The sequence below is a fragment of the Oncorhynchus keta genome, chromosome 14 (assembly GCF_023373465.1).
Source record: "Oncorhynchus keta strain PuntledgeMale-10-30-2019 chromosome 14, Oket_V2, whole genome shotgun sequence".
NCBI classification, from domain to species: Eukaryota; Metazoa; Chordata; class Actinopteri; order Salmoniformes; family Salmonidae; genus Oncorhynchus; species Oncorhynchus keta.
The window spans coordinates 14,535,934-14,556,306 of record NC_068434.1 but is presented as its reverse complement, the minus strand read 5'-3'; the positions used below and the strand labels follow the sequence as shown (position 1 = coordinate 14,556,306).

The 20,373-nt window shown below is 44.9% G+C and overlaps 2 protein-coding genes across 37 annotated transcripts in view; both read left to right on the top strand.

The window, feature by feature from the left end:
• Nucleotides 1-20,373, top strand: part of rtkna (rhotekin a) — a 112,441-nt gene that overhangs the window by 47,482 nt on the left and 44,586 nt on the right. Inside the window, exon 2 of one of the 11 annotated variants that reach the window (XM_052461158.1) lies at nucleotides 3,829-4,010. The exons of the other annotated variants lie outside the window; for them this stretch is intronic. Coding sequence (XP_052317118.1) covers nucleotides 3,864-4,010 — 147 coding nt within the window. The 5' untranslated portion in view covers nucleotides 3,829-3,863. The remainder of the gene's footprint in view (nucleotides 1-3,828; nucleotides 4,011-20,373) is intronic. 11 annotated transcript variants of the gene reach the window in all.
• LOC127907217 (uncharacterized) lies at nucleotides 5,032-9,614 on the top strand. 26 transcript variants are annotated; one of them, XM_052461175.1, is made up of 6 exons: nucleotides 5,032-5,711; nucleotides 5,867-5,959; nucleotides 6,022-6,083; nucleotides 6,301-6,455; nucleotides 6,487-6,579; nucleotides 6,673-9,614. In XM_052461175.1, the coding sequence occupies exon 6, from the start codon at nucleotides 7,136-7,138 to the stop codon at nucleotides 8,660-8,662; it is 1,527 nt and encodes a 508-aa protein (XP_052317135.1). In that variant the 5' UTR covers nucleotides 5,032-5,711; nucleotides 5,867-5,959; nucleotides 6,022-6,083; nucleotides 6,301-6,455; nucleotides 6,487-6,579; nucleotides 6,673-7,135; the 3' UTR covers nucleotides 8,663-9,614. The 26 variants fall into 26 exon arrangements, with proteins under 26 accessions (XP_052317135.1, XP_052317130.1, XP_052317136.1 ...); XM_052461170.1 differs by lacking the exon at nucleotides 5,867-5,959 and having other exon boundaries at nucleotides 5,960-6,083; nucleotides 6,518-6,579; XM_052461176.1 differs by lacking the exon at nucleotides 5,867-5,959 and having other exon boundaries at nucleotides 5,960-6,083; nucleotides 6,735-9,614.

Genomic DNA, 20,373 nt, shown 5'->3' with positions numbered 1-20,373 from the left:
GTGGAGTTTTTAGCCCGGATCATGACATCACAATCTGATCTGATTTATAATAGACCAATGACCATTCATCTGGGTAAGAGAGAGGGCTCTAGACCATCCTATAAGCCAATCAGGGCTGTGTATGTAAATATATTCTGATTTATTTCTCCCACACAATCAGACAGCATTTCAATGGCCAAAAGATCCTCGGGGAACTAAATTATTACAATTATATTTTGGCGTTATTTTCACTAAATAAACACACACAGTGATTTATTAGACATTACAGTGATGATTTAAAAATAACATTAAAACACTGCATGGAGGCTTTAATCTGAAGAGAGAGGCAGGAGACACATGGCCATTGGAAATCATACAGGGAATATCAAAAGGAAATTCTAATGTAACATTTTTGGACGCTTGGCTGCTCTATTGTGAAACTATGTTAGCTGTGCAGCTGTTGTGTGTTAGGAGCGTGTCATCTACTGGTTTTACCTTGGGACCTTGAACCAGGTTTTCTGTCATCCAATATTCGCATGGTGATTTTTAGTTTTTAGTTGTTGAAATCTGGCAAAACTATGTTTCATTCTATATTGATAGTAAATGTACCAATTATATGACAACAGTCCCTTCTTTTTTTATTGTCAATAATTCAATTTTGCCCATAATGTTAAGCTCACTGGTTTGAGACCACAAAATCAACCACATCCGTGAATTAGCACTGCTAATAACTCTATATTTTAAATACTAGTATAGAGGTTAAATTATTAAAAAATATAGGTTCATTATAATTTTTACACACTTTCTACCTGGTTTTAGTTGTTTAAGTTCAGACTGGAGTATTTTATTACAATAAAAAAATATATATTCAAACCCATTGAAGGTGGTGACCCACCATCTAAGTAACAATGGGAGTGTCAGCCTCTGCAACTGTGGGACCTGAAGGGTGCTGTGTTGGGGCAGTAGTATCACCATGGCACAGGTTGGCATCTCACCTCCACTACTCATGGAGCTGTGTCTTAGTTAATCTGGCCCAAACAGAAAGCCAGTTGGTCCATTTGGGTATACGATGGACAACATTACTTTTTAATAGAACAGTGGGTGTCTAATGGGCACACGCATACACACAAACACACACTTGTTCTTCAATCCTCTTGGGGACCTAAAGTTTATTTCCATTCAAAATCCTATTTTCCCTAAACCTAACCCTTAACCCTAATTCTAACCCTAAACCTAACCCTTAACCCTAATTCTAACCCTAAACCTAACCCCTAAAATGAAAATAGCCTTTGTCTTCATGGAGACCTGGGAAATGTTCCCTCATTTGACAATCCCTGTGGGGACATTTGGGGGTTTCAGGTCCCCATGAGGATAGAAGAACAATACCACACACGGACACCCCCACCCAGATGGGTCTCCTTTGTGTCCAGAAGAGAATTTATAACACCGGCTTTGCCCCTGATGTTCCCTGCCTCCCCGTTGAATCCTCAATCCCTCAATCCCTCAGCCATTACAGAATCATCACGGATGCTCTCACGAGTTGTACCCTTTCATCCCAGTCACCAGATGTCAATCAGTCTCAAACCACTCATTTATACTCTATGAAAGAGCTTCCTTTGAGCCACTGACTTGTTTACTTCACAAACAAACTGGAAAAAGCCAGTCAGTCTACATGCTGAATCTGTGTTCTATGCTGGCAGAAAGCAGTGGCAGATACACTCTCAACAAAGAGATCCCAACTGGGTTGTCAGTGTAGGATCTCAGTAAACAGGCTTGTGTTTCTCTTCAGTGTCCTCAATGGTTTCCCTGTCTGGGTGGGTTGCTGGGATCGATTATATATATGTGGTAGAGCTGTGCGACCCACTACAACTCCATGCTGAGTTCTCCGTGTGCTGCAGCGTGGCCTCCATAAGCTGTAGCAGACCATCATTTGCCCTAAAGGTTGGTAGTTTAGAAGAGTCCTGTGGATGACTAAAAACAGTAAACTTCCCCCTTGTTGCTGTCTGGGAGGCTTGTATCTGTCCAAGGTGCAAACATGAGTTCTCAGCTTAGTTCCTGGAGTTCTACTGGTAAGACATTGGTCATCATCGGTGGGCAGCTGTCCTGAGCTGCTGTGCTTACATAGAACAAGAGAACACACCCAGAGGGTCAGAGCCAGCATTCCAGACCTTTACATAATCAGAGTATGTCAATGCTCCGGCTCACAGCAAGTTATGGTTTGTTTTTAGTCATCCAGGTAGACACTCCTTACCCTCCTTACAACATCCCTGTTTGTTCAGGTTTTAAAGGGTAGATAGCATGAGTTTTTACTCACCAAAGTAACAATGTAGTGTGGTCAATGACTTAGTAACTTAGTTGTAGTAAACATATTTTTGGATATCTTCGGAACTACCCACAATGCACTATTGTAAATGTCATGTGGAGAACTGGTGCTACCTAGCTAGCTCCAGCTGGCTAATGTTAGCTACTAGCCATGCTAGTATGTAATTACATTCAAGCCCAAGTGTTGGTATTGGTGAACTACTATGTACATCCATGAAGATGAAACAACCCTATAAATTAATTCAACAAAGTGCATCTCCTCTTCTCCTGTGCATTTGGTAGTCAAGTGAGTTGTTTTAGTTTTCCGTCATCTTTAGCTAGTTTTAGTTTACATTTCAGACCCAACGGCTTTTTAAAAAGCTAAATATGCTGCCTCCCGGGTGGCGCAGTGGTTAAGGGCGCTGTACTGCAGCGCCAGCTGTGCCATCAGAGTGCATGGATTCAAGCCCAGGCTCTGTCGTAACCGGCCGCGACCGGGAGGTCCGTGGGGCAACGCACAAAAATCCTTGTATCGAATTGCAATAGAAATAGAATCATGGGAATCTCAATAAATATCACATTGGCACCAAAGTATCATGTCAATATTGTATCGTGAGGTCCCTGGCAAAATAACTAGCTACAGCTGGCTGGCTAAGATATAACTGCATATACCAGTAACATTATTTGATAACTGGTTAGGTGGTAGGTTTGGGCTGTAACCAAATTTTCCTATCCGCGTACCCTCATACCGTCCTTCTCTCACACTGGGATTTACGGTATTACCGGCTTAGTACACAAGGGGGAACCAACAACGCCCATTGGGCGTCTATTACCAGAATATACGAATTGCAAAGACAGGCAATCCAGCTCAAAGTTATACATATATACAGTGAACAAAAATATAAACGCAACATGCGACAATTTCAAAGATTTTACTGAGTTACAGTTAATATAAGGAAATCAGTCAATTGAAATAATTTCATTAGGCCCTAATCAATACATTTCACATTAATGGGAAATATGCGTGCGTCTGTTGGTCATGGATACCTTAAAGGTAGGGACATGGATCAGAAAACCAGTCAGTATCTGGTGTGCCCATTGCCTCATACATTGTGACACTCTTTGCATAGAGTTGACCAGGCTGTTAATTGAGGCCTGTGGAATGTTGTCCCACTCCTCTTCAATGGCTGTTCAAAGTTGCTGGATATTGGTGAGAACTGGAACACGCTGTCGTACACATAGATCCAGAGCATCCCAAACATGCTCAAGCTGTGACATGTCTGGTGAGTATGCAGGCCATGGAAGAACTGAGACATTTTCAGTTTCCAGGAATTGTGTACAGATTGTTGCGACATTATTATGCTGAAACATGAGGTGATGGCGGCGGATGAATGCCATGCCACAATGGTCCTCAGGATTTCGTCGCATTCAAATTGACATTGATATATTTTTTCAAACTGAACCTTTATTTAACTAGGCAAGTCAGTTAAGAACAAATGAATTTTACAGCGATGGCTGACAAAATGCAATTGTGTTTGTTGTCCGTAGCTTATGCCTGCCCATACCATAACCCCACCGCCACCATGGGGCACCCTGTTCACAACGTTGGCATCAGCAAACCGCTCGCCCACACGATTCCATGCACGTTGTCTGCCATCTGCCCGGTACAGTTGAAACTGGTATTCATCCATGAAGAGCACACTTCTTCAGCATACCAGTGGCCATCGAAGGTGAGCATTTTCCCACTAAAGACCTTAACAACACCGAACTGCAGTTTGGTCAAAACCCTGGTGAGGACGACGAGCACACAGATGAGCTTCCTTGAGACCGTTTCTGACAGTTTGTGCAAAAATGATTCAGTTGTGCAAATCCACAGTTTCATCAGCTGTCCTGGTGACTGGTCTCAGACGATCCCGCAGGTGAAGAAGCCGGATGTGGAGGTCCTGGGCTGGTGCGTGGTCTGCAGTTTTGAGGCTGATTTTGGACATACTGCAAAATTCTCAAAATTGATGTTGGAGTCAGCTTACGGTAGAGAAATTAACATTCAATTCCCTGGCAACAGCTTTGTTGGACTTTCATCATTTCTGGGACCTTTTATTTCGGCTCATGAAACATGGGACTAACACTTTACATATGTTCTGTTTTCATATTTTTGTTCAATATAGATTTTAAGTTATTTCTGTTGAAGTTTACATTATAGGGAATCGGCTAGCTTGCCGGATCCTTCATATAATGTCACACCCCGCAAAACATTTTCTGGCATGACATTGGCATTCTTTGGAATTCTGATCAGTTTCATGTAATAACTTGAAAAATAGGTGTAATTTTGCATCAGGACTTTTGCTGCGTATACTAATGCAAATCCATATGTTGCATTACGTTTATGTTACCTGCCCTTTAACAAGTTCCTTTTTAAAATAGGAATCACCACATTCTTGGCTCCTCTGAGCTGTGATTCTTGTTTTTCATGGCTCTCTCGCTCACCTCAGTTATTACGCTCCTAAGGGCCACAGTAAAACACCTAGTCAGTGAGAGCGCTGTGAAGCCCTTTTGTCTACGGAATGCAGGAATTCCCAGCCCACTGCCTGCTGATGGGAACAGGAAACAGCCCAGCGAAACAAATGGTTCCCAATAGGGGGGTCAGCATGATGCCTGTACACACACACACACACACACACACACACACACACACACACACACACACACACACACACACACACACACACACACACACACACACACACACACACACACACACACACACACACACACACACACACACACACACACACACACACACACTGTAGATCATTGATGGATATAGTGGAGATGCCTGAGTGACTGCATTAGTGAGTGTGCTTTCCAGGGCTCTGTCCTCCAAGTCACTGGCCAGTCCCATGCCCCCCTGTCCTTCTACTGGGGGTCACAGGCAGAGGGGAGGGCCCTAAATGGCTATAATTAGCCTGTGGCCCAGAGTGCTGTCTAAGGTCTAATACATTATATGATAGGTCACCCTTGCACTTTTCTTAAATAATTCTCCATTTCTTCTAAAGTTGAAATAAAAAATAAAAAACATTTGATCTCCACACCTTATTGGATTTTCAACATTGAAGAATAAATAGTATTTTTGCAAACTTAAGTTTAGAAATGTAATTTAGAAAATAAATACAATTAACATGGACAACATTATTGGCACCCTGAAACTAGTACTTTTTTGCACAGCTGTTGGCCAAGATGACTCCTGACAAATGCTTCTTGAAGCTTCCTGCACCTTTCTACTGGCAATTGGGCTCACTTTTCAGCAAACTGCTCTAATTCTTTCACGTTTGAGGGGTGCCCTCCAACTGCTGTTTTCAGCTCTCGCCATAGATAATGGATGTGTTTTCAGCTCTCGCCATAGGTAATGGATGTGTTTTCAGCTCTCGCCATAGGTAATGGATGTGTTTTCAGCTGTCGCCATAGGTAATGGATGTGTTTTCAGCTCTCGCCATAGGTAATGGATGTGTTTTCAGCTCTCGCCATAGGTAATGGATGTGTTTTCAGCTCTCGCCATAGGTAATGGATGTGTTTTCAGCTGTCGCCATAGGTAATGGATGTGTTTTCAGCTCTCGCCATAGGTAATGGATGTGTTTTCAGCTGTCGCCATATATAATGGATGTGTTTTCAGCTCTCGCCATAGGTAATGGATGTGTTTTCAGCTCTCGCCATAGGTAATGGATGTGTTTTCAGCTCTCGCCATAGATAATGGATGTGTTTTCAACTCTCGCCATAGGTAATGGATGTGTTTTCAGCTCTCGCCATAGGTAATGGATGTGTTTTCAGCTCTCGACATAGGTAATGGATGTGTTTTCAGCTCTCGACATAGGTAATGGATGTGTTTTCAGCTCTCACCATAGGTAATGGATGTGTTTTCAGCTCTCGACATAGGTAATGGATGTGTTTTCAGCTCTCGACATAGGTAATGGATGTGTTTTCAACTCTCGCCATAGATAATGGATGTGTTTTCAGCTGTCGCCATAGGTAATGGATGTGTTTTCAGCTCTCGCCATAGGTAATGGATGTGTTTTCAGCTCTCGCCATAGGTAATGGATGTGTTTTCAGCTCTCGCCATAGGTAATGGATGTGTTTTCAGCTCTCGCCATAGGTAATGGATGTGTTTTCAGCTCTCGCCATAGGTAATGGATGTGTTTTCAGCTGTCGCCATAGGTAATGGATGTGTTTTCAGCTCTCGCCATAGGTAATGGATGTGTTTTCAGCTCTCGCCATAGGTAATGGATGTGTTTTCAGCTCTCGCCATAGGTAATGGATGTGTTTTCAGCTCTCGACATAGGTAATGGATGTGTTTTCAACTCTCGCCATAGATAATGGATGTGTTTTCAGCTGTCGCCATAGGTAATGGATGTGTTTTCAGCTCTCGCCATAGGTAATGGATGTGTTTTCAGCTCTCGCCATAGGTAGTGGATTTGTTTTCAGATCTCGACTCTTTGCCAGCCATTCCTGAATAGTCCAGCGTTTCTTCTTGAACCGTTCCTGGGTGCTTTTTGATGTGTGTTTGGGGTTGTTGTTCTGCTGGAAGACCCACAACCTTCAATTGAGACATAGTTTTTGGACACTGGGTTGAACATTGGACTCCAAATCACCTTATGATGCGTTACTCACATTCAAGGCCCCCAGTACCAGAGGCAGCAACGCAACCCCACAGCATTATCAAACCTCCCCATGTTTGACTGTAGGGAGGGTGTTCTTTTCATTGAAGAACCTTACTACTCTGTTCTGATCTTTTTTGGAAACATACTGTACCACATTGTGTGTGTGTGTATGCACCAGGGTCTGTAATGACTCCTCTAGCACTGAGATGCAGTGCCTTAGACCACAGTGCCACTCGGGAGCCCTGAGCATCTCCTCCTCTACCCTCGGTTCCTCTTCCATCTTCTCCTCCTCCTCCGTTCCTCTCCCATCTCCTCCTCCTCTGTTTCTCTTCCATATTCTCCTCCTCCTCCGTTCCTCTCCCATCTCCTCCTCCTCTGTTTCTCTTCCATTATCTCCTCCTCCTCCGTTTCTCTTCCATCTTCTCCTCCACCTCTATTCCTCTCCCATCTCCTCCCCTCCCGTTCGATCTCCTCCAAACTCCTCCTCCTCCGTTCCTCTCCCATCTCCTCCTCCTCTATTCCTCTCCCATCTCCTCCCCTCCCATTCGGTCTCCTCCCATCTCCTCCTCCTCCGTTTCTCTCCCATCTCCTCCTCCTCTATTCCTCTCCCATCTCCTCCCCTCCCATTCGGTCTCCTCCAATCTCCTCCTCCTCCGTTCCTCTCCCATCTCCTCCTCCTCTATTCCTCTCCCATCTCCTCCCCTCCCATGTCCTCCTCCGTTCCCCTCCCATCTCCTCCTCCTCCGTTCCTCTCCCATCTCCTCCCCTCCCGTTCGGTCTCCTCCCATCTCCTCCTCCTCCGTTCCTCTCCCATCTCCTCCTCCTCCGTTCCTCTCCCATCTCCTCCTCCCCCGTTCCTCTCCCATCTCCTCCCCTCCCGTTCGGTCTCCTCCCATCTCCTCCTCCCCCGTTCCTCTCCCATCTCCTCCCCTCCCGTTCGGTCTCCTCCCATCTCCTCCTCCTCCGTTCCTCTCCCATCTCCTCCTCCGTTCCTCTCCCATCTCCTCCCGTCGGATTCGGTCTCCTCCCATCTCCTCCTCCTCCGTTCCTCTCCCATCTCCTCCCCTCCCGTTCGGTCTCCTCCCATCTCCTCCTCCTCCGTTCCTCTCCCATCTCCTCCTCCATTCCTCTCCCATCTCCTCCCCTCCCGTTCGGTCTCCTCCCATCTCCTCCTCCTCCGTTCCTCTCCCATCTCCTCCTCCGTTCCTCTCCCATCTCCTCCTCCGTTCCTCTCCCATCTCCTCCCCTCCCGTTCGGTCTCCTCCCATCTCCTCCTCCTCCGTTCCTCTCCCATCTCCTCCTCCATTCCTCTCCCATCTCCTCCCGTCCCGTTCAGTCTCCTCCCATCTCCTCCTCCTCCGTTCCTCTCCCATGTCCTCCTCCGTTCCTCTCCCATCTCCTCCCCTCCCGTTCGGTCTCCTCCCATCTCCTCCTCCTCCGTTCCTCTCCCATCTCCTCCTCCGTTCCTCTCCCATCTCCTCCCCTCCCGTTCGGTCTCCTCCCATCTCCTCCTCCTCCGTTCCTCTCCCATCTCCTCCCCTCCCGTTCGGTCTCCTCCCATCTCCTCCTCCTCCGTTCCTCTCCCATCTCCTCCTCCATTCCTCTCCCATCTCCTCCCCTCCCGTTCGGTCTCCTCCCATCTCCTCCTCCTCCGTTCCTCTCCCATCTCCTCGCCTCTGTACCTCTCCCCTTGTTATTCCACTGGATGCTGCCTCTGTTTGCCAAGATATTAAAAAGATCACAGATCAGCTGCTCAGGGACAGAGAGGATTAGTTGACCCAACAAGTAACCCCAGTAACACCCAGCCAGCCCTACCCTGGCTGAGCAACACAACAATGGCATGGAGCAGCTTCTCCCTGTCTTATCCGCTGTGATGATACACTGACCACTGTTGTGTGCAACAAAAGCAATGAAAAGTAGGTTACACACAATAGTCCATTGTAGGTGGAATACCCTGTACTATTAAAGGGATACTTTTGTTTCCTTGACCTTGTCACAATGGTATGGTGTCATCACAGTTACCTACATGGTTCATTTTGATATGTGGTGTATTGGTGGGCCGTGATTAATAAACATGTTCCATAATGTAGACTAACAAGACCGATATGAAGGCTGTCCCTGCTGGTCCTGGTATGCTGAGTACTAGGCCATCATGTATTTAGGAGGTCAACTCTGTTTTTGTTGATATACTTGTTGATTTATTGGTTGTTTACTTGGTTTAAGACCCAGAAGAGTAAAAGTGATGGTGTACGCTCAAAGCTACTACAATGGTCCATCCATCCATTCATTCCTCCATTCATCCAACCATGCACCCATCTATCCATTAATTCATTCACATCCAGTCAGCAGGGAGATCCAGGGTCTCCTCTCCCAGTGTTGGTTCAGCTGTCAGGTTGTGGAAGTAGCTTAACTGATCCCAGATCTGCCTTCCGCACAGAAGGTGTGCTAAGCCATCCCAGATAAGCCTTTGGTGTAGCTGGATATATAATGTGTGTCTGTGTGTGTGCGTGTGTCTGTGTGCGTGTGTCTGTGTGCGTGCGGGTCTGTGTTAGTGCGGTTGTGTGTGTGTTAGTGTGGTTGTCGGATTGTGTGTGTGTTAGTGAGGGTGTGTGTTAGTGAGTTTGTGTGTGTGTGTTAGTGTGTGAGTGCGGGTGTGTGTGTGTTAGTGCAGTTGTGTGTGTGTTAGTGCAGGTGCGAGTGCGTGTGTGTTAGTGCAGGTGCGAGTGCGTGTGTGTTAGTGCGGTTGTGTGTGTGTTAGTGCAGGTGCGAGTGCGTGTGTTAGTGCAGGTGCGAGTGCGTGTGTGTTAGTGCGGTTGTAGGGTTGTGCCGTTGTGTTTGTGTTAGTGCGGTTGTAGGGTTGTGTGTGTGTTAGTGCTGTTGTAGGGGTGGTTGTGTGGTTGTGTTAGTGTGGTTGTGTGTGTGTGTGTGTGTGTGTGTGTGTTAGTGCAGTTGTGTACGTGACAGTGCGGTTGTGTGTGTGTGGTTGTGTATGTGTGTGTGTGTTAGTGTGGTTGTTGTTGTCTGTGTGTGTTAGTGCGGTTGTGTGTGTGTGTTTGTGCGGTTGTGTGTGTGTGTGTTAGTGCGGTTTTAGGGTTGTATGTGTGTGTTACCGCTGTTGTAGGGGTGTGCGTGTGAGTGTGTGTGTGCGTGTATGTGTGTGTGTGTGTGTTAATGCGGTTGTGTGTGTGGGTGTTAGTGCGGGTGTGTGTGTGTGTTAGTGTGGTTGTAGGGTTGTATGTGTTAGTGCGGTTGTAGGTTGTAGTGTGTGTGTGTGTGTGTGTGTGTGTGTGTGTGTGTGTGTGTGTGTGTGTGTGTGTGTGTGTGTGTGTGTGTGTGTGTGTGTGTGTGTGTGAGTGCGGTTGTAGGGTTGTATGTTAGTGCGGGTGTGGTTGTGTGTGTGTGTGTGTTAGTGCGGTTGCGTTTGTGTGGTTGTGTGTGTGTGTTAGTGCGGTTGTGTTTGTATGTTAGTGTGGTTGTGTGTGTTAGAGTGCGGTTGTAGGGTTGTGTGGATGCAGTAAGTAAGCCTTAAGTCTATACAGAATCCTGTTGTTATGGTGAGGGCCACTACATGCGTGTATTTTGATCTCTCTGGGTTCTATCATAATGGGACTCTGTCTGTCTTTGCAACTGTGCCCTGCATGGCTGTCGCACCGCAGTTGTGCCCTGCAGTTGTGGAGAGGGAGTGGGCATGGGGATAGGCGGTAGAGAAAGGGGACATTGTGTATGGTCACCCACGCCCCCGCTGGCCCCAGCTTGGGTCCTGGTGTGGTTAGGACTAGGAGCAGGCCTGCTCTAGTCTCAGGAACCAGTGAAATGCCTTGACTTGAGCAAGCTTCCATTTGAAAGACACCAGTCAGGAGCCAGGAGGGTGCAGGAGGAGACAGACAGCCAGCCAAGCAACAGCCTAGCAACAGCCCCCTCCCCCCAGCCCTCACTTTCTCTGCTTTCTCCCTGCTGCCCACTCTGTCCTTTCACTCTAACATCCTACACTGTCCTCCCATGCACTCTCTCTAACATCATGTTTAACTCCCTCTGTTCTCATTCACACTCTGTTTTACCACTCCGTTTTACCACTCTGTAAAACCACTCTGTAAAACCACTCTGTTTTACCATTCTGTTTTACCATTCTGTTTTACCACTCTGTTTACCACTCTGTTTTACCACTCTGTTTTACCATTCTGTTTTACCACTGTTTTACCACTCTGTTTTACCATTCTGTTTTACCATTCTGTTTTACCACTCTGTTTTACCACTCTGTTTTACCATTCTGTTTTACCACTCTGTTTTACCACTCTGTTTTACCACTCTGTTTTACCACTCTGTTTTACCATTCTGTTTTACCACTCTGTTTTACCACTCTGTTTTACCACTCTGTTTTACCACTCTGTTTTACCACTCTGTTTTACCATTCTGTTTTACCATTCTGTTTTACCACTCTGTTTTACCACTCTGTTTTACCACTCTGTTTTACCATTCTGTTTTACCACTCTGTTTTACCATTCTGTTTTACCACTCTGTTTTACCACTCTGTTTTACCACTCTGTTTTACCATTCTGTTTTAGCACTCTGTTTTACCATTCTGTTTTACCACTCTGTTTTACCACTCTGTTTTACCACTCTGTTTTACCATTCTGTTTTACCACTCTGTTTTACCACTCTGTTTTACCATTCTGTTTTACCATTCTGTTTTACCATTCTGTTTTAGCACTCTGTTTTACCACTCTGTTTTACCACTCTGTTTTACCATTCTGTTTTACCATTCTGTTTTACCATTCTGTTTTACCATTCTGTTTTACCATTCTGTTTTACCACTCTGTTTTACCATTCTGTTTTACCATTCTGTTTTACCATTCTGTTTTACCACTCTGTTTTACCACTCTGTTTTACCATTCTGTTTTACCACTCTGTTTTACCACTCTGTTTTACCACTCTGTTTTACCATTCTGTTTTACCACTCTGTTTTACCATTCTGTTTTACCATTCTGTTTTACCACTCTGTTTTACCACTCTGTTTTACCACTCTGTTTACTCTCTACCTTGTCCTCTCTCTCTCTCTCTTCCTTCTCTCCTTCTCTACTCAGCTAACACAGCTCACTCAGACGTAGCACTCTGGCATGATAAGATGGACAGCAATACAGAGCCAGAACAAATCTCAGCTTGATTCATGTTGTCTCGGAGTAGAAAGTAGTCAAAAAACCACTGTGTAAATTGTTAACAACCTTGCCCAAGAGGAGAAATTAAAAACTTCTGAAGATACTCTGGAGTTGCAGCTGGCTGTGTGTGCTGTTTTTACAGATGTCGGCTGTCTTTTCATCTAAATTGTCTGTGAAAAAGCGTTTCTTGATAGTATTTGTTTGTCCTTATAAACTTTTGTTTTAATTTGTCCATGTTGATGTAATGTACATCTGTGGTTATTATTTTTGTATACTTTTGAGATTACAGTATTTGTACATGAATATAAGTGTGTGTGTGTCTATTGTTTACAAGACAATTGTCAAGGAGTGTTGTGATTCTGTTCTATGTGAGTATTAGTGTATTTTTACAGAATCCATGTACATTTATCTGCATCTGTGGGGATTGTGTGTGTGTGTGTGTGTGTGTGTGTGTATTAGCCTGTCCATTTCAGTTATTGTATATGTGTATATAGTTATGGTAGGCACTCTGTCTTTAAGAAGCCAGTGTTAGGACGGGAAGGTGGAGTCTCATTTATAAGTGCTTCTCTCGCTCTTCCTTCCTTCCCTCCCTCCCCCGGGACCAAATAAACAAACACTTATCACCATCAAAACAAACAAGTCACTGCTGGATATTCCCCTGAAGTGGCTAGCGCAGACATTCTTGTGACTCAGAGAATTATGTTGCTGGGACAGATTGCCGAGGTGTGTGTGTATTGCAAGCATGTGTCAGGCTGTGAAATTGAATCACGCCTCACCACAGGAGTGTGTGTGTATGTGCAGGATGCCTCTGCAGGACTACACATGGTCTCTCCTAGCAAGAGTTGAAGGCCGCTGTAGTTCTGAGTCTGGGCAGGAGAGAAACACTGTCAATGTTCTTAAATGACTCTAAACTCTACCAGTCGCTTTGAGCTCAAGTGGCCCAATTCTATGGCTTTCATTATTTTGCTTCTGCAAGATCGTTTATTAGGTTCATGGAAATGGATCGCTCTTACAGACAGTGAGTCATGTGGCTATATACAGTGAGGGGGAAAAGTATTTGATCCCCTGCTGATTTTGTATGTTTTTGCCCACTGACAAAGAAATTATCCTTCTATAATTTTAATGGTAGGTTTATTTGAACAGTGAGATACAGAATAACAACGACAAAAAATTAATGAGGGAAATAAATATTTGACCCTCTCTCAATCAGAAAGATTTCTGGCTCCCAGGTGTCTTTTATACAGGTAACGAGCTGAGATTAGGAGCACACTCTTAAAGGGAGTGCTTCTAATCTCAGTTTGTTACCTGTATAAAAGACACCTGTCCACAGAAGCAATCAATCAGATTCCAAACTCTCCACCAAGACCTAAGTGCTCTCCAAGGATGTCAGGGACAAGATTGTAGACCTACACAAGGCTGGAATGGGCTACAAGACCATCGCCAAGCAGCTTGGTGAGAAGGTGACAACAGTTGGTGCGATTATTCGCAAATGGAAGAAACACAAAAGAACCGTCAATCTCCCTCGGCCTGGGGCTCCATGCAAGATATCACCTCTTGGAGTTGCAATGATCGGTGAGGAATCAGCCCAGAACTTCACGGGAGGATCTTGTCAATGTTCTCAAGGCAGCTGGGACCACAGTCACCAAGAAAACAATTGGTAACACACTACGCCGTGAAGGACTGAAATCCAGCAGCGCCCGCAAGGTCCCCCTGCTCAAGAAAGCACATATACATGCCCGTCTGAAGTTTGCCAATGAACATCTGAATGATTGAGGACAACTGGGTGAAAGTGTTGTGGTCAGATGAGACCAAAATGGAGCTCTTTGACATCAACTCAACTCACCGTGTTTGTAGGAGGAGGAATGCTGCCTATGACACCAAGAACACCATCCCCACCGTCAAACATGGAGGTGGAAACATTATGCTTTGGGGGTGTTTTTCTGCTAAGGGAACAGGACAACTTCACCGCATCAAAGGGACGATAGACGGGGCCATGTACCATCAAATCTTGGGTGAGAACCTCCTTCCCTCAGCCAGGGCATTGAAAATGGGTCGTGGATGGGTATTCCAGCATGACAATGACCCAAAACACATTGCCAAGGCAACAAAGGAGTGGCTCAAGAAGAAGCACATTAAGGTCCTGGAGTGGCTTCGCCAGTCTCCAGACCTTAATCCCATAGAAAATCTGTGGAGGGAGCTGAAGGTTCGAGTTGCCAAACATTAGCCTCGAAACCTTAATGACTTTGAGAAGATCTGCAAAGAGGAGTGGGACAAAATCCCTCCTGAGATGTGTGAACCTGGTGGCCAACTACAAGAAACGTCTGACCTCTGTGATTGCCAACAAGGGTTTTGCCACCAAGTACTAAGTCATGTTTTGCAGAGGGGCCTCATTAAAATGCAAATCAAGTTCCAACATTTTTGACATGTGTTTTTCTGTCTCTCACTGTTCAAATAAACCTACCATTAAAATTATAGACTGATCCTTTCTTTGTCAGTGGGCAAACGTACAAAATCAGCAGGGGATCAAATACTTTTTTCCCTCACTGTATATGGCATTTTTCCTATTTTGTTGCCTAACAACCTGGAATTCAAATGGATTTTAGTGGGGGGTTGTATCATTTGATTTACACAACATGCCTACCACTTTGAAGATGCAAAATATTTTTTTATTGTGAAACAAATAATAAATAACAAAAACTGAAAACATGAGCGTGCATAAGTATTCACCCCCCCCAAAGTCAATACTTTGTAGAACCACCTTTTGCAGCAATTACAGCTGCAAGTCTCTTGGGGTATGTCTCTATAAGCTTGGCACATCTAGCCATTGGGATTTTTGCCCATTTTTCAAGGCAAAACTGCTCCAGCTCCTTCAAGTTGGATGGGTTTTGCTGGTGTACAGCAATCTTTAAGTCATACTACAGATTCTCAATTGGGTTGAGGTCTGGGATTTGACTAGGCCAAGACATTTAAATGTTTCCCCTTAAACCACTCGAGTGTTGCTTTAGCAGTATGCCTAGGGTCATTGTCCTGCTGGAAGGTGAACCTCAGTCCCAGTCTCAAATCTCTGGAAGACTGAAACAGGTTTCCCTGTATTTAGCACCATCCATCATTCCTTCAATTCTGAACAGTTTCCAAGTCACTGCCGATGGAAAAAGATCCCTACAGCTGCCACCACCATGCTTCACTGTGGGGATGTTATTCTCGGGGTGAAGGGAGGTGTTGGGTTTGCGCCAGACATAGCATTTTTCTTGATGGCCAAAATGCTCAATTTTAGTCTCATCTGACCAGAGTACTTTCTACCATATGTTGGGGAGTCTCCCACATGCCAACTTTTCCGTGTTTTATTTTTTCATTTCACTTCACCAATTTGGACTATTTTGTGTATGGCCACTACATGAAATCCAAATAAAAATATATTTAAATTACAGGTTGTAATGCAACAAAATAGGAAAAAGGCCAAGGGGGATGAATATTTTTGCAAGGCACTGTAAAGCAGGCAGACCGGCATCGAGGCATTCAGTTACTGTTTGAGTGAACGTTGGGCAAAACAAGTGACCTAAGCAACTTTGAGTGTGGTATGATCGTTGGTGCTGGGCGCACCGGATCCAGTATCTCAGAAACTGACGCAATCCTGCACTTTTCATGCACAACAGTGTCTCGGGTTGGCGGCAGTCCTGTGGGCAAAAACAGCTAGGCTAAGCAAGAAGATACTGAACTTTAATTAATTGGCGTGCAGATTCAGGGAACTCCAGATGCTTCTAATTTTAGATTTCAGTTTGGCTCTCAGCTAGATATCCTCTGTTGGGCTTATACATCTTCACATTTGCGGCAAAAAATGTGATTTATACACAGAGTATACCAAACATTAGGAACACCTTCCTAATATTGAATTGCACCCCCCCCCCTTTTCCCCCGAGAACAGCCTCAATTCATCAGGGTATGGACTCTACATGGTGTCAGATCCGTTCCACAGGGATGCTGGCCCATGTTGACTCAAATGCTACCCACAGTTGTGTCAAGTTGTCTGGATGTCCTTTGGTTGGTGGGCCATTCTTGATACACACAGGAAACTGTTGAGCATGAAAAACCCAGCAGCGTTGCAGTTCTTGACACAAATCGCTGCGCCTGGCACCTACTACCACACCCTGTTCAAAGGCACTTAAATATTTTGTCTATATATTCACATTTATGAATGGCATACTAACACAATCCATGTCTGCCAGGTCGCAATTGTAAATGAGAACTTGTTCTCAACTTGCATACCTGGTTAAATAAACGTGAAATAAATAAATAAATAAATAAATGTCTCAATTTGTCTTTCACCTAGATTCACCTGGTGAATGTTTTGTATACTCAGTGTATGCATGTTTCAACACAATTTCCCTAGGTCAAAGCAAATATAGTACGCTGCTCTTTGTGCCTCTCAAACTAAGCTATTGCAATCTTAGGATACCTGGTAGTAAGGTTATACTGGAGGGTCTAACTGATGCCTGTTTATGGGTAGATACAGTTGAAGTCGGAAGTTTACATACACCTTAGCCAAATACATTTAAACTCAGTTTTTCACAATTCCTGACAATTCATCTTAGTAAAAATTCCCTCTCTTAGGTCAGTTAGGATCACCACTTTATTTTAAGAATGTGAAATGCCAGAATAATAGTAGAGAGAGGGATTTATTTCAGCTTTTATTTCTTTCATCACATTCCCAGTGTGTCAGAAGATGACATACACTTAATTAGTATTTGGTAGCATTGCCTTTAAATTGTTTAACTTGGGTCAAACGTTTCGGTGAGCCTTCCACAAGCTTCACACAATAAGTTGGGCGAATTTTGGCCCATTCCTCCTAACAGAGCTGGTGTAACTGAGTCAGGTTTGTAGGCCTCCTTGCTCGCACACGCTTTATCAGTTCTGCCCACAACATTTTCTATAGGATTGAGGTCATCGCTTTGTGATGGTGTAACAGTATAACTTTAGACCGTCCCCTCGCCCATACCCGGGCGCGAACCAGGGGCCCTCTGCACACATCAACAACAGTCACCCTCGAAGCATCGTTACCCATCGCTCCACAAAAGCCACGGCCCTTGCAGAGCAAGGGGAACTACTACTTCAAGGTCTCAGAGCAAGTGACGTCACCGATTGAAACGCTATTTAGCGCGCACCGCTAACTAAGCTAGCCGTTTCACATCCGTTACAATGGCCACTCCAATACCTTGACTTTGTTGTACTTAAGCCATTTTACCACAACTTTGAAAGTATGCTTGGGGTCTTTGTCCATTTGGAAGACCCATTTGCAACCAAGCTTTTTTATATATATATTTTTTTTACCTTTATTTTACTAGGCAAGTCAGTTAAGAACAAATTCTTATTTTCAATGAGAGCCTAGGAACAGTGGGTTAACTGCCTGTTCAGGGGCAGACCGACAGATTTTGTACCTTGTCATCTCGGGGGTTTGAACTTGCAACCTTTCGGTTACTAGTCCAATGCTCTAACCACTAGGCTACCCTGCCGCCCCAAAACCACTAGGCTACCCTGCCGCTTTAATTTCCTGACTAATGTCTTGAGATGTTGCTTCAATATATCCACATAATTTTCCTTCCTCATGCAGCCATCTATTTTGTGAAGTGCACCAGTCCCCCCTGCAGAAAAGCACCCCCACAACATGATGCTGCCACCCCCGTGCTTCACGGTTGGGATGGTGTTCTTCAGCTTGCAAGCCTCCCCCTTATTCCTCCAAACATAGCGATGGTCATTATGGCCAAACCAGTTCTAATTTTCTTTCATCAGATCAGAAGACATTTCCCCAAAAAGTATGATCTTTGTCCCCATGTGCAGTTGCAAACCATAGTCTGGCTTTTTTATGGCGAGTTTGAAGCAGTGTTTTCTTCCTTGCTGAGTGGCCTTTCAGGTTATGTCGACATAGGACTCGTTTTACTGTGGATATAGATACTTTTGTACATGTTTCCTCGAGCATCTTCACTAGGTCCTTTGCTATTGTTATGGGATTGATTTGCACTTTTCGCACCAAAGTACGTTCATCTCTAGGAGACAGACCGCGTCTCCTTCCTGAGCGGTATGGCGGCTGCGTGGTCCCATGGTGTTTATATTTGCGTACTATTGTTTGTACAGATGAACATGGTACCTTCAGGCGTTTGGAAATTGCTCCCAAGGATGAACCAGACTTGTGGAGGTCTATGATTTTTTTTGAGGTCTTGGCTGATTTCTTCTTCTTTCTTCTTTCCCATGATATCAAGCAAAGAGGCACTGAGTTTGAAGGTAGGCCTTAAAATACATCCACAGATACACCTCCAATTGACTCAAATTATGTCAGCCTATCAGAAACTTCGACAGCTATGACATCATTTCTGGATTTTTCCAATCTGCTTAATGGCACAGTCAACTTCGTGTATGTAAACTTCTGACCCACTGGAATTGTGATACAGTGAAATAATTTGTCTGTAAACAATTGTTGGAAAAATGACTTGTGTTGTGCACAAAGTAGATGTCCTAACCGACTTTCCAAAACTATAGTAGGTTAACAAGAAATTTGTGGAGTGGTTGAAAAACAAGTTTTAATGACTCCAACCTAAGTGTACGTAAACTTCAGAATTCAACTGTAGATGGCTGTGTGGATACCTTTACTTTAGGTGTAAATCCCCAGAGAGGACTGTGGGAGCTGGGACTGGGTCAGTCTCTCTGGTCTGGACTGAGGTGGGCTGGCTGGGCTTGACTGGGTTTGACTGGGCTGGAATGGGCTGCCCGGACAGCCTGTTCTCCCCTCTGCCTCCGGAAGATGTCATCAGCGGAACAAACCCTCAGACAGGGTGATGTTATGCAACCCCCCTACCCACAAGCTCTCGATTAGGTGTCACTAGTACAGGGTCACAGACGGAGTGGGGGTCTGGGGTGTTGAAACAGTGCCCTTTTTTAAGTTGGCTGACTTTGACTCTGGGATGGCTTCCCATAAGGCTGTCTGCCTGTTATGTTGTGGAGCTCTTTTCTCCTGCACATATTTGCTCTCTCTCTCTCCCCTTGCTCTTGCCCTCTCTGTCTCTCTCTCCTCTCTCTTTCTTTCTCTCTCTCTGCACAATAGCCTTTCCCAGTGAAGAAGTAGAATGCCACACTCTTCCTCCAGCAGGGGGGTGTCTAATCTTGACTGGGAGATGTAAAGGCTAAGCTAGTTTACTGTAGTGGTGTAGGCCTTTTCATTGGCCCTTGGAAGCAGACAGCTCACTCCTCACCGGCTGGCCACTTGTCTGTCCCAGAGACCCATTGTTAACCCCTGCTCAGCCACGCCCCCCTCAGACAAGGTGTCATTGGTCAGTGTGTCAGAACACTGGTCATGTTCGTAGATAATGTTTGTGTCAGGGACACTTAGGTGGAACTTAAGCCCCTTGACCCCACTGACCACGGCTGTCTTGTAATGCCTGTTGCTGTGAGAATCTAGAGAATCCATTTAAACCACGTGACAAAATCATTCCACGGAGGTGAGGAACCCCCCTCACCTGGTTGTCTAGGTCTTAATTGAAAGGAAAAAGAAAAATCAGCAGACACTGGGCCCTCCATGGAATGAGTTTGACACCCCTGAACTATACAGTAGTCTTCATGTATTACAATAGTTGAATAATGTCAAGACATGTGTCACGCTGGTGTAAAGGATTTGGAGACAGATGCAGGAATACATCACCTGGGTTTTTAATACACCCTAAACAAACACGTATACAAAACACGGGGATGTTCCCAAACAAAGAGCGAGGGTAAACCTCGTAGAACGACACGGAACAAGACCTGTAATACACAAAACACGCAGCACGGGCTGAGACAACACATAGGTACTCACACCAGCAACGGACATGGGAACAATAATCCACAGCCCAATGGGGGAACTAAGGGCACATTTATACAAACACAATCTGTGAGGAATTGGAACCAGGTGTGTGTAATGACACAGTTCAGCGCAGACTAGAAGGCCGGTGAAGTCGACCTCCGGAACTGGTGAACAGAATGAGCAGCAGTACCGGAGGGATCCATGACAACATTCTTGCAGTCCAGGTGAACAGTTGAAAACCAAAACCTCCAATTTTGTTAAAGAAACCCAACACAGCCTGTCATGTGCTGTTCTGATTGATGGTCCAATTTACCCGACAGTTAGTACACTCAGGCCATTTCCTGACCGAAACGCTCCCCTGCCTCTAGGAAGGAAATAGGCCACGTCATCATGTCTCAAGCCCTAATACAAAAACAATGAATATCTATCAAAAACAAAATCTATCAAAAATAGGAGAGAAAGTAGC

Coding starts and splice junctions, on each gene's coding strand:
- LOC127907217 (XM_052461186.1), top strand. CDS start 7,136: ATGCAGTGCCTTAGACCACAGTGCCACTCGGGAGCCCTGAGCATCTCC.